At 40.9% G+C, this 14,476-nt stretch overlaps 1 protein-coding gene across 5 annotated transcripts in view; it reads right to left on the bottom strand.

The window, feature by feature from the left end:
* The window catches only part of RNASEH2B (ribonuclease H2 subunit B), a 44,675-nt gene extending 31,085 nt beyond the window's left edge, over positions 1 to 13,590 (bottom strand). Inside the window, exons 1-2 of one of the 5 annotated variants that reach the window (XM_064645730.1) lie at positions 13,421 to 13,590; positions 1,060 to 1,131 (exon numbers count right to left, since the gene is read on the bottom strand). In XM_064645730.1, the coding sequence (XP_064501800.1) occupies positions 1,060 to 1,131; positions 13,421 to 13,466 (118 nt within the window). In that variant the 5' untranslated portion in view covers positions 13,467 to 13,590. The remainder of the gene's footprint in view (positions 1 to 1,059; positions 1,132 to 13,420) is intronic. The other 4 variants (XM_064645731.1, XM_064645726.1, XM_064645728.1 and 1 more) reach the window with 4 other exon arrangements.
* Between the last annotated feature and the right edge of the window lie 886 nt (positions 13,591 to 14,476).

Raw genomic sequence — 14,476 nt, 5'->3', positions numbered from 1 at the left:
GGAAAACAAATTAACATCTACACTTTTAAAAACATTAACAAATTATAAAGCCAATATGATACAGCAGGAAATAATAACACAGGACGAAAATAAATGTGGCTTTATGTTTCCACCGTAAATCTGAGCAATTGAAAAACAGGTAAGATGATGAGTGATTTCACATTCTGCATTATTATTTTTAATTATTTTCCCCTTTCAAGAACTAGTTACTATATTGACATTAAAATGTATCTGAAGACTTTAGTTACACACCTATACGCATGTAAATACATACAAATACAAGCACTGAATTTCAAAAAAACCCCAAAACAAATCTACAGAAAACAAACGAGCTTAAGCAAAGAAAAAAAAACCAGCATGAAACATGTTTTTCAAACAAAATATGTTAACCCTGACAAAGGTTTACTGCAAGTTTCTGTTGCAGTACCTCATATTCCAAATATTAATTACTCACATAGTAATAAAAAACCTTTGACAAAAAGAATAATCTGACCAGAAGAAAGTAACTGTGGAATGGTGGTGTCACTGTATTGCCTGCATGTGTTGGTCTTCCCAATGTATTTTGAATTCAAAGTGCCTCATCCTCGATTAAGGAGAAAATAGACATCATGACTTGGACCAGGTAAAGAAAATTAGATTTAAAAACGAACAGACTCAAAAAGCTTGGTAAGTATAACTGTATCACTTCTTCCAACTCTATTTATTTTATAGCATAAGATGAATGCTATCAAGCCTAAATTGGGATTGAAAAAAGTGCCCAGATTCAACACCCAACACTGTAAACTCCCCAAAACTAATGCACTTAAAAACAGAACTTAAAAAACACACCTTTTTTGTGCTGCCAGTATTCCTAATGAATAAACAGTTCAACCAATTAAAATTATAAAAGAAATCCTAAATGTTTGCATAGCATTAACTATCTGGCATCACCAGCAGTATCTTTGGCACATAAGACTTGTATGATCATCGTTATTTCAGCTTTTTAAAATATGAATCTTTCGGTGGTGGAGCAAAACAACCAGAATATTAACTCACTTATGTCACAATTCCAGAACTTGCCTGTGCTTGGATTGCGCAGCTTTGTAAACACGGGTTCACTGTCAGATGTCTTAGGGGGGTCAATAGCAGCCTCTGTAGGGGGAGAGGAAAAAGTTGTGAACTTGTAAATTGTGAAGTATTTCACATCTGCTTCTCCAAGACATTCAGAATGAATGGGATTGACACTTTTTGGAAACTCACATCTGCCTAAAAGTTACATGCCTGAGCCCAAATTCATCCTACTTGATCAACGCACCTAAATTATGATTCCAGACTTCCTGGCACTCTCTATCTGTCACAGGAAAGATATGCACCTGGGGATGATTTAGATTTTGAAAACCACTTCCCCCAAGAGAGCCTTCAGGCAAGAGAGCTCCTAAGTCTGACATCCCGGTTAAGTGAGATGAACTGATATGCTGCCCTGATTAGTCACAAAGAGAATGCTTTGGTAAGTTAGGCCAAGCACAATGTGAACATTAAAAAAGTGCAAAAGGTAAAATACTTATGGGAAGAAATGGTGATCCTTTAAAACTTTCAGGAAGTCAGATTATGCAGGAATTGTCTGACTAGTTGTTACTTCTGCAAAAAATAGGTGCACTTGTTTATCTGTTACATATAAACTTGAAAAATAAAGAGTGCATTTAACTCCCTGCATGTGAAAAAAAGCTGAGAGAATACAACACCTCTGGCTTTAGCCTTGGACAGTTGTTCTCTTTTCTGTCTGAGCAAGAAGAAGACACAAAGCAGAACCCCAAAAGTATAATTTCTCTGTGAAACTGAAAAAAAAGGAAACGGCTACCACAAGGACTCTGGTTCAAGTATGAAACAACATCTGTAAGGATCTCCAGTTAATTATATTCTATCCAAGTTCTCTTTGTAGGGAAAAGCTAACTTATATTTATGAAAGCAACTTCCCACATCTCAGTGAAGAGCACCATGACAGCATCATCCTTCTTAGCTTGAACACTGCCAGTTCGTCCCAATTTCTTTCATACAGGCATTCATCAGAGCAAGGAAAATTACTAAAACACTTCGCATACATAATCAGTATCCAGAACCCAGAGAATGGACTGACAGGGATCAGGCTGAGGTTTGTGTTATGGTGCTGCTGGGGAAAGTGGGGAGGAGCAGTAGAGGCAGGCTGAATGGCTGTTCAAAGGAAGAGAACTGCCACGTTGTCCTTCCCGTTTCAGCAACATCCAGCAGGTTTGTGGAGAGGGAGCTAGTACAGTTATGTTCTATGGCAAACAGGGAAGTAGGAACAGTACAACCAAAAGTAGCTATCCTCCACTCTGGCTGAAAGCCCCAACACACCTGAAAAGGGCAAGTGCACTTCTCACAGGTGCCTCAGTGGCAAAAAAAGCCCCAAATAACTCTCATCCTTCACATCCACTCCTGGTTATTCAGTTGTGTCACAAACAGAAGTTGCCCAGATAAAGACATAAGCAGGACACAAAAAGCAGCTGCATTTAGTGATTAAAGTGTTGGAGGATAACAGTTCTCAGAGTGGTTCAGAGAATTTAGAGTCATTTTGTTTGCCTCAATTTTTAACTAAGTCTTCAGGTGGTTTGAAAAAGTGCTTCAAAAAGTTTCAATGTAAGTTGAGGGATTTTAATGGAAAAAGTCCATATTTGCTAACCAGACTTGCTTCATACGCTGATACATAAACACACGGTTGTCAAGCTACATTTGCCCTGGCAAAGGCGAACTTCAAATTTCTAGAACTGTGTATATTTCAATTCTTGACCGCAGTTTAACATTAGTGTATTTTTTGTTACTTTTGAAAACACTGAAGTGATTAATGATAGTGAAAGAAACACACTGCATGTGTTTACTTTGATGTGTTTCACATGAACATGTTAAAATATACACACTAAACGCGAGTTTCAAAATTTAAAACAAAAAGCAAAACAAAAAAACCCCAAAGGAACTTTCAGCGCTCACTTGCTCTGCTTTCTTCATGCAGATTTATGAACACCGGGAATGAGTCCAGCTGAGCCCTAAGCTGCATCTTGTATAATGTGAACAATTAAGTCGACAATCCTTCCTCATTTGCTGTTTTTTACCAAGCTCACATCTTTATTCTGTTGAGATGTTTGCTTTCTAACCTTCTAGTACTACACTGAATTTATCTATCTCTGCTAAGCCTGGGAGACACCTGTAGGTAGGGAACGCTCACTGTAACAAACCCAAGGGATACTGTGTCCCTTCTCTTCCTCATCAATCCTCTGCCTTCCCAACCCAGACAACAGCCCTCCATCATCCAGGCCTGCCCCATGCTATCCCAGGCTCAGCTCCATCTGCTCTGCCTGGCCCTGCAGCTGCCTGGGCTCAATCAGAAGCTCTTCCCCACGTGAAGAGCAGCACAGCTCTGCCCGTTTGGTTCTTTGGTCCTCCCCAAGCTCCAAGGGGCTCACCACTGCCCAGAGGACAGCAGGGAACAAACCCTAATAAAGAGTCCGAGTTGCAGGCTTCAGTCTCAGTATCTCATGCTGATAGGAACAGAGTATATTCTCCACACAGCTGCCACAGAGCATGGTACACCTGAAGGGACATGCACACAGGAAGAAGGGAAAGACTGGTCAAACTGCAAAAGTGGTTTCTGTGAGTTTCTTTAACCTTCGGTTTCCTCAAAATGTAGACAATATCCCACTCCATTCCCAGGGACATCTGAAGTATATTTTTGTTCTAGATTGGCTTTACTATATGTCAAGTTGGCAGATTAAAAAAAGAAGCAATTGGGAGAATGCCTGCTTGGAAAACTGAATGCAATATTAACATGGCCTTAAGGGCAAAGAAGGCCCCATTTATCTGAATTTAAACACTTCATGACTAGAAAAATGCTGAGCAAAGGATTTTTGACATTAGATGTCTAAATCTAACTTGTGTGTGTTCTGGCCTTCAGCCAGGAAAGGTAACTGGACTTCTTTAATGCCATTACATTTATCAGTCCTTGTATTTCAGCAAGGATCTCTTATATCTAATAAATACAGACTTCTTAAAAAGCAGTACTGTAGCCACTTTCTAGCAAAACTAAGAGTTAAGATAGGTCTTTATTTTTTTTTCTTTTTCAGTTTTAAGGTTCATGTCCAGATAAGAAATTGTCATACAGAAAATAAGCAGACAAAAAGGGACATTACAGGAAGACCTTTTTTGTTAAATCCTAAAGGAAAACATTAGATGATTGCCACTATGCTTATTACAACAGTTCCCATAGCTCAGCCCTGAGAAACATGCTCATCTACAAGAATAACTAGGGAGAAAGGTAAGATCTTTCAGATTGAATAGTAAACTCTTTACCAACAGTCCTGAAACTTAGAGCTGCAGGTGACACACAGTCAGTACAGGTCAGCTTACTAATATGTGCCAGTACAGCACACTTTTCTTCTAGGACAACATACACTACAGCGACATAAAAAACCGATAGAAGGATACAGAGGGGTTCAATTAATCCTGTCTCAAGGAGGCATCTCAATCAGCAAATCACACTTTAAATTGCCTGGGAAGACACATGACAGACACTTCCAGGAGGCAGCTGAACCCCACTAAAGCCTAATTCTATCTATATCATCCCCTGCAAGTGTATGCCTCTGCTAACATGGAGCTTATAGACACCTCCAGCAATGCAGTATGAATCCAGTTCCACTACAGCTATACCAGAGAAGGGAGTTCTGAGGTAAGCACAATGCAGGACAATTAAATTCCAATACTGGGCCAGTAAGTATGTCTACTTTGCTGAAGTTACAGTCTCCTGTTCATTCACAATTAACCAGATCATTCAAAGTCCATCTAAAAATGTGGGTGATGTACCTATCGGTTTGGAGTCTACAGACAGATCCTCAGAGTCCTGAAGCTGAGCTGAAGAGACTGTAGAAGCTTAAATGAAGCTTTCCATTAGAAAAAAGGAGAAAAGCCTATTGTATTTCATGGAGGTCAGACATACAACCAGGCAAATTCTATAAAATATATAAACAGAACAAAGTGAAAATGAACCAGCTGGCAAAGGATTTCTGGCAATAATCTCTTCCACAATGGAGAGATATGAGGCACTAATGAATCTGGCCATTAAAACCAAAAAAGTGTTAGCTGGTACAGCAACATGAATAAATTGAAAAGCAACATAAAACTCCCACTAACGTCTATGAAACTGTTATGGATGATGCAAAGCCTATTCATCTTTTAAAAAAAAATGCCTACAGAATACTATATATAACAAACTAATATCAAGTTATATGGAATTCCCATGCAAAAAGCTGCCAGCCAAGCAAGCAAAAAGGCTGTAAATATCTGTCAATTGCGTAAGAGGAAAAAACCCTCTGAGAGCACAAATTTCCCAACCACCATCACCCCGCAAAAAAAGAGGATTATTTAAGTCTGGAAATATAAAGTTAAGATTTCATTTAAAAACAGATATTAAACCATACGTCACCTACACCAGTCTTTTCCATTCCCTTCTTAACTTCTAACTATGCATGAAAGGTGTGTCAGATGGAGACGTTATGATGGAGCCCATTAAACACACATTTTATGGAAGACTTTAAACTATGTAGCCTAAGGGTACAGATAGGTTAAAGCTAATAAACATTTTATTTGTGCTCTTTTTAGAATCTCAACCCTGAAGTAAGTGGCTTTAATTCAGTGCCCGTGTGCTTTGTCATGCAGCATGCTCTGAAAAAAGCCCAGTGAAAATTAATTAATAAATCCAGTACTTTGTATCACTCAAATTTTTGACAATTTCTGTAAGTTACAAGGTAAATGTTACAACTATAAGCATAACATATGAATTCAGGTATGCATAGATTGAGGACACAGTTTCACGAAGGGCTTCAAACGACCAAAGATCACAGGCCATTGAAAAGCACTGTCCTGGGGTCCCCAACTCTGCTCCCTTCTTGTGCATCTCTGCTGCTTCTTTTTCTGCTGCTTCTTTCCACCAAAACTAGCAATCCTGTGGCCCCACAGCAAGTCAGCTTGATTCACTGATCCAGCTTTGAAATAACCAGTTACAATGAAGTAGTAATAATTTTCAACCAGGTCAGTAAGCTATTTTCATTCACCATACATGATCACCAGACCAAGGGACAGAACCCATGGCAGGAGCAGATGGCATAGAATATAACCTACTCCATTTGTGACACTTGGTGTCTTTGGCCAGTGTATGCTAATTAGAAAACGAGACTGTATGTGACTTCACAGTGGTGAGAAAGCAGATGAGCCACAAGACCACACTTTTGCTTCCTTGGCTCACAATACTCCCAGAGGAGTATCGAACAGCACACAGCTCGGAGTTCACCTCTGCAAACAGCCTATTTTGCACGTGCTTACACAGGGGGTATGGCTTTGCACTTGAACACAATTGATTTTTGAAAAGATCTTCTTAGTTGTTACTCAGTTATGTAAACTTGATGTTATCTCACCACCTTACTCCTTTCTTGACCATACATAGCAGTAGCTTCAGTAAGGGACTTTTGCCATGCCTGTTGTAAAAGACAGAATGGTTATCAGCTTGGTAATTTATTACTTGGTGCCCTAAGGAAATAATATTTAATGTGACATAATTTTCACCCCTTGAAGTCTTTCTAGCTCTCACTTCACCTGAAAATTCTACAACAAACACAATGATATCTAAAAATGGCACTGCTTTCTATCTTGAGCACAACTTCACACAGAAATGCTACTAGACAGTTTGAATATCTTTTGCTCCAGGACACAGCCGTGCAATACAACTAAATTTTAAGACTTATGCCTGAGAGCATCTTTTGGCTTCCCCTTATGCTGGCACAGTTCACTTAGGCCAAAAAAAACCCATGTTCAAGGACTCACTGGCAGCAATGGACAGTATTAATTCATCCATTACTGAAGTTTAGATGCTTGGCAAAGCATGCAGATTTTCAGCTGAATAAAAGAGAGGTCAATCTTGAGAAGTTCAAGAACTGGTTATCACTTGAAAGGATAAAAACTACAGACTTCCCTTCTCAATATTTATAGGGTCAACACTGGTGCAGCTGTATTACTGGCTGAATCAGCCCTATTCTCATGTGCAGAGAGGCCTAAGTTGGCATAAGATGCTCTCTTCCAAGCCAGATGGAAGAAAGCAGAAGTAGGAGATGGTGTTACACATTAAAACATCTCTTTTCAGTTATTTGCTATGCTTCCTTCTGGCTCCCTACCTCACCAGTTATATCTGCTTTATTCACAGCTGAGCTCAGCATGCCTTTTAGGAGATGACATGTAAGAAACAGTGCAAATTACCTGCAGTCAAAAGGCTTTGTTTGGGAGATGAAATACCAATTTAGGGGGACATTAAGTAAAATATACCCAGAGAGTGCTAACTTCTAAAATAAGCATATCTGCATTCGCCTTATTAAAAAGGTATATAAACATGTGTGCATATTTTACATAATCTTTCTGATGTTTTTACTCAGCTGTTTAAAAAAGGTACATATTTGCATATTGTAAACTTTATTTCTGAGTTCATTACCTAAATTATTCTGTAAGTATTAATGTTCAACTACCTAACAGCCCCGTAGCGTGATTTATTTTGTAGCAGATATATTGAATTGTTTTTTAAATACTAAATAAAAGCATGTATCAAAGTGCAAGGTGCAAGAATGGAAAAAAAGTTAATGCAAAACCTGTCTACTTCTGATTTTAAAGCAAACTACTTTCACACATTAAGTATTCCACAGCTTCTTTTGCTATGACATCTTCTCTCACTATGACCCAAAATTTTCAAGTCAAATGCTTCCTCTGTTATTGCACAAAGACAAAAGTTCCTTAGTCTCAATTGAAAGGACGGAGGATTAATTTAATGTGTGTTGATGCCCTATGGTTTGGCATCACAGTCCCATTTATTTCTGCCTCCATTTGACTTTTGGCATATATGAGATTTGTTCAGACAATTTGCCAAGTCTAATGTGAAACTGCTCCTTTTATTTTTGAATAAGTAATTCCTAAAAATAATAGGACTGTTAAATTTCCCTCCTCCCTTGCAACTCTTCCAGTTCTAGTCATATGGCAGTTCCCATAAAACAATAAAAAAGCTAATCAATTTACTGTTTAAGAACACAGCAGACTGAAAAAATGTGGTCAGCTAAACCTGTCTAGTTCAGAAAAATAAAAGTGGAAAATAATTTTCAGCATGCAGCTAACCCCTACTTATTTTCCTAATACAAACACAGAAAAAAATAAATAAGGCAGTCTTAACTTTAGGTGCAGAGTGGAACACCAGACGTAGAACACTGCCTTCAATTCCTCACCTCTTTGCTAAAACCAGTGAAGGATATAAATAGTTGCAGTTCTGACATAACATCTACTCATGAGGAAGCATACTGAAAAAGAGACTGTCCTTAACACCAATCTGTTAAGCAGCTAGTGTGATTTTGGTAAGATCAGTTTGAAGCCATTATGTATGCATATCTGTTATACTGAGCCCAGATCAGATCTATGTCACATACGGTGACTTTACCACAGTATTTGAAGGTTTTCCAAAGCCCAGTCCTTAGATTTAGATAGCCCTACAATTAGATGGGGTCTCAGCATTATTTCTCAGTCTAGAAAATAATTTCTAGTTCTTATGATTTTCAGAGAAAACACAAAAAAGGGTTGTTCCATGGACCTAGCTCAAAAGGCAAGTAGAAATTTCCTATATGCACATAAAAAACCCCCATAATCCTCATTGATTCGGGCAGTAGGATCTTTTTTAGAAAGTACATGGATACTCGGTAAATACAGACAGAATCTGCTCTACTAAAGCACATCTGAGCAACTTTCTACATGTGAGATAGCCAGGTCTTAATCTCCAAGAGCTATTTCTCTTCCCTTGTACCTGTTCAGTAGCTAGACCAACAACAGAAAGCCTGCACAGGAATTTTTACATTCTCAAGGGCAAAGGCGGGTTTGGATATATGGGTAATATAATAGCCCTGATTATCCAGCTACCACCAGAAATCCAGAAAAGCACAATCTGGAAACTTGGCCAGCCACCAAAGAAGTCCATGTGGGTCCTTCAGGACTTGTTAGCACTTTGGTGTCTCTGTACCATGATTCCTCCAGAACTCCAGATTCAAGAGGTCTTCTTAACCATTGACATCAACTACTCCGCACAAAGCAAATTCAGATCTAGATTTCCAGCCAAGCTAATAAAATCTCCTGGAATGTGGAGCACAGAAACACCCAAACGGGTCTACACAGAGCCAGCTTGGTCTATCAGGACTTATTAGTTCAGACACTGCCTGAAAGCAGCTGCACCGAAAAGCTGATTATGGAAATAGCAGAGATGTGTTAACATGGCACAGCACTTGAATTAATAAACTGTTAGTTCTGAGCCGAGTCTGTCCCAGGCTAAATCTGGTGCCTGTAAATCCACTCCATAGTTAATCTGCAACTGGAGAAACTGCCCAAAGAGTTTACTCTATTTCAAGCCTAACATGCACAGCTCTACCCCTACAAACAGGCCCAAGTTTCTGTCCTCATCACCTCCCTCCATATGACCAATCCCCGTATCTATCCTCTTCCTGTTTGTTCATCGTTTACTATCTTGAATATTCACATCCATTTCTCAGCCTTCCTTTAAATGTCCACAATAAGGCTGCACAATGTATATCAGTGGCTTCCAGCCTTTCTGGAGTGATTAACACGGTTACCACCTTTTTCTCATCCTACCTTCTCAACCAGACTAACACTTCCTGACACTTCTCCCCTGACTTCTGGCTTCCCTCTTTGTCCTGTCTTTTGTGGTTTGATCCCTAACAAAGGAACCATTATGCTTATAAAAACAAAAGAAAAATATGATTGTCCTGTCTCTATGGAAAAAAAAAATAAGTATCAGCAGAAACATCATGACAAGAGGTGTCACCTAGCCAAGGGCCGGCTACTACTTCTAAAGGTAAAATTTGCTATCTCATTTAGAAGTTGCTTAGCAGTCAGCCCAGATATGATCTGAGGCTCTCCTTTTCACTTCCTACTTGGACTTCTCTTGTGTGATTCTCTCATGCCAAACAGCCTGAGTGTCTTGGTGTGGCAAAGAACTGGTGAGGGCAAAGATTGTCATTAGCCTGTTGAAAAGAACAGTAAATGAGGAAAGACTGCCATAGGAAAGAATGAAGGTAGGCAAAGACTGATTGAAATGGAGCACAGGGAGATTGGCCTGCTGATGGAACATCAGCTCTGTCTTTCAGCTCAGTCAACTCTGCTTCTCCTCCCCACCTTCACCCAACTGTACAATCCATGCAAAGCAACTGCTGAGCATGTGGTTTGTAGCTGTCCCACCATGTATAGGCAGGAGTTGGACACTAATTATCAAAGTTTTACAGTACTGGAAATATGACAGAGTTAATCACTTGCTAGAGAAAGTGTCAGTCTGACCCTCTAGAACAGTTCAAGAGGGCTGAGATAACACACATCATTGGTAAAATAATAACTCTGACTGCATTTATTCCTCTAGCCAGAATCATGACTTTAACAAAGAATATAGGCAGTTTTACCTGACAGAGAAGATTCCTTGCTTCTGTTTCCAGAACACCAAGACCAGTATAAAAATTACAAAATCAGAAACAAAACTGATAATTATCTCCTCAGTCATCATATATGCTCTGAACAGCACAGCAGCAATTTATTGTCTATGCAATACGTGTACAGATGTGTATTTATAACCTTCAATACTAAAACAAATAAACATAGTCTGCTCACTTCCTATGGCAATCAGGAAATGAAATCTTCCTGCTTTTTAGCTGCCATGTTCCAGATACCTATCCCATGCTGTCAGTTGCTGAAGTCTAAATAAGAAGGTCTCTCCTTTGTCTTACATGTTTTTCACAGCTAAGTGTTTCTACATGTCACACAAACAGTAAAACCACAGTCAGATGGATTCTCAGAACAACACGCTAACTAAGGAATCAGAGCAACACATGCACCGTCATTCAGAACTCCAGCTGTATCTTTGGCTTGTTAGAGGAAGTTGCCGTTGAACCTCTAGAAGTCTGAAGGATTGACAAATAAGATGATATTGATACTTAAGAAAGCAAGTTTCAGTTCCAGTTGTTTCACTTCCATACTTCTTACAGACCTCAATCTTTTTTAGACTATGGTATCTAGTCTCTTTATAGAACTAGTCACCATCTTCATCCATACGGGAACTTTTAAGATGTCACAATCAAAGCAAGATGAACAGCATATATCCAAGTGGAGATGTTATTAAGTTGTGTAGGATGGTATATATTATCAGCCTTACATGCTGTTCTAGGACACAGACTACACAGGTGACTAGTTCAAACTAACTTAAGCACTTGAAACCTGGATCTTAGAAAGTATCTTTATTTCAAGAAAAGTTTTGGAGCTTCTTACACAGAATGAAATCATACCTCGCTCCTTCCTCCCACTATGCATAGGATAATGGCCGCAGATACAAGAACAGGCTATTTACAAGCAGAAGGTACTGGTGGATTAGTAACAAATGCCATTAAACTCACATCCAAAACCAGATCCTGGACTTATTTAAACCAGATTTTATTATATATGTTAGGTAGCATAATGCCATGTGAGTATTATGAAGATTGTCACACAAAATGAATTTTACAGTCAAAGAAAAGGCATTTTCATTATAAATCCAACTGCATCCATCTTCATTCCTAAAAGTAATCAAGTCTTTCTACTACATGTTCTGCTAAATGACCAATGAAAAATTTCTGAGATAGATTCAACAAAGCAGTTAAGAAATGCAAAAGTTTGAAAAGTGATACATTAACTTTAAAAACCTCTTTTGGTTAAAACCAAACTAAAATCATTGAATATTTCATTTCAGCAGTCCTATTCATATGACTGGCAATTCTCATCAACTGCGGAGTTTTGAATTTATCAGCCACAGACTTTTTTTAAAAATCACTTTGTGCTTTGAGGTTCAACTAAGGCTTAATAAACTTTCTTACAGGTCTGGAGTACTACATAAATTTTGTCAGAGCTGTGCTGGCATAATTGGTAATACAAACTGTCTGGCTTCATGAAAGTTACAAGCTCTGGCTCCAGTCCTGCAAACACTTACTGAAGAATTTAACTCACTGCACAGAACTGACTACTCATGCATAAGCTAAGCATATTTGTAAATATTTGCACAGTATGGACATCTGTTGGCACAGCCAGTCATCTGATAAAAGATTCAGCTTTAAATCCTAGTCTGCATAGAGTCAATATTAAAAAAAGGAATTCCTCACTTTATAAATTCTTTTCTTAGGCATCAAGCATGTCAGATACCAAAGGGTGAAACTGAAAAGTTAAAACCAGAGGAAGAGAGGAATCAGTGAAAGCATGACAATCGGTTCTGTTTCTCATTTAACTAGAGACTGGTTTCTCATGGATTCATGTCTCAAGATTGAGCTCCTGCCTTATTTTCAGCTTTTGCTGAACTAAGCTTTTGCTATACACTTCCTTCAGTGGTGTCATTGATAGCATTTATCACACCATCACAGGCAAAGCTCATAGAATTATTCCAAAGCGCTCTTCCCTTTTATCATGTTTGGTTATTAACACTTGTAAGTTTTGGGTGGCGTAAGGAATAGCCACAGTACAAAGCTGGGCCACAGGTAATTGCGGAAGTTGCATTTCCTTAGAAAACCAAACTAAGAAAGGTAATTATTACCTCCTTCCTCCAAGTGTCTTATAGTTTGAGCACACCCTGTTTCACTCATCTTCTTTAAGAGCAAAACAATTTCTGATCTGTGAGTTTAAAACCTGATACTAGGCAGAAATACATGTAAAGGAGCAAAGGTATCCTCCCAATAATTCAGCACTGCGTGAGAGACAAAACCTGCAGTGTTTAAGGCCTTGTATCTATTGCACCTGCGGAGCTGCCATGTAGAGCTCTGCTTCTTCAGCCTAGAGAGCAAGAGCTGAGATCTCACTCTAGCTTAGCATTTAAGTTTCTTTTACAGCTGTGGCTTAGGTTTCCTTCAAAAAAATGCAGGAATGGACTAAGGGGCTGGAGGCAAGGTGGGCTGTCAGCTCTAGGGAGGGGACAGCGAGGCCCCACCAGGGACCTCGTTGACAAAGAGATCTCTCCTAAAACTCTGCTCCCAGGGCTCACACACAACGCTGTTTGGCATCCGGGAGCGACCGGGCCTTCTGAAAACCCTAATGACACACACGAATTAAACAGGGGCCCTGGGGAGGAGAGGGCGGGTGCTCTGCGGAGCCTGCTGTCAAAGCTGTGTGAAGCCGCACCCGGACCGGGGCTGGCCGCACGCAGCAGCCCGCAGACCCGTCCCAGCGCTCGGCCACGGGCACCCGCCTCCTGCCCGAGCGACGGCACCGCCCCAGCCGGCGGGCAGGGGTCGAGAGACCGGCGCTGCGGCAGAGCCTGTCCCACCTCGGAGTGAAGCCGCTGGGTTACCTGGTGCAATGAGCACCCACTGCCCGGAGTGCTCTGCGCCCTGCATGCTCCATGCGCCCCGCGCTCCCGCCGGAACATGGCGGGCGGGGCGGGGCGGGGCGGGCGCGGGAAAGGGGCGGGCGGCAGCACCGCACTGGGATGGCCGGGGCTGCGCTGCCGCTTCGCCGTTTCCTCTTCCCCCGCCGGACGGAGGGAATTGGTATAAGCCAGTGAGGGCGGGACCGCGGGCGGCAAAACCGGTCCTTTGCCCCGCCCCGCCAGCGGGGCTGACGGGCGGGGGCGTGGGAGACAGGAGGGTGTGACATCCCACCCTGAAGGGAAGGGGAGGAGCCGGGTGTCGTAAGTGGTTGTGGTCGAAAGGAGCGATAGAGGTCGGGGTGTCCGCAAACGATCAGAAGGTTTTATTAGTAAATTAAACACTTGGCATGAAAATCGTTGTGTTAGTCGCTGACGTGGTATATAAGCACACGGCAATGGGTTTTGGATAAAGGGGTAGGATGTAAGGGAGAGAGGGAGAAAGGAAGGGATTAATTGAAGAGGGGGAGAGAGAAAGAAAGAGGGGGAAAAAAGAGATCACCAGTCCTTTTACCAGCGTCGATCCATCTGATGAGATGTCAGTCCTGATTACGGCGCTGATGGGATGTCCAGGGTCCTGAGGGGTGCCACCTGGGCTTGATGGGGGGGTACATTTTTATGAATAGGTTTCCCCATCCTGAAGATAGATTTCTCTTTCTGTGTAAATCAGTTATCATGTGCACTCTGTTCTTTCCGGCCTTTCTGGAAAGGGTTTGGAGGGCTTCAGGGGTCTTGGGTGGTCTTGATCCTCCTGTACAGTCCATGCCCACTTCTTGGCCTCATTCCTGCACTTGCACCTACTGTGTTGTGCGTATCTCCAGGAACTAGAACAAGGGTGTTTGTCCCAGAAAAGTGCTGCCCTACCTCCATATGGCCCCCTTCTCCAGCCGCATCTTGGTTTTCTCACAGCGTGTTAGTACCAATATGTGTTAGTACCTGTTGTCTCCACAGCTATCCAGCTCTTGGTGTTTGAGACTTACA

Source organism: Pseudopipra pipra, chromosome 2, assembly GCF_036250125.1.
Source record: "Pseudopipra pipra isolate bDixPip1 chromosome 2, bDixPip1.hap1, whole genome shotgun sequence".
Lineage (NCBI taxonomy): Eukaryota > Metazoa > Chordata > Aves > Passeriformes > Pipridae > Pseudopipra > Pseudopipra pipra.
Note: the sequence above shows the minus strand (reverse complement) of the source record. Positions and strands in the feature narration are given on the sequence as shown.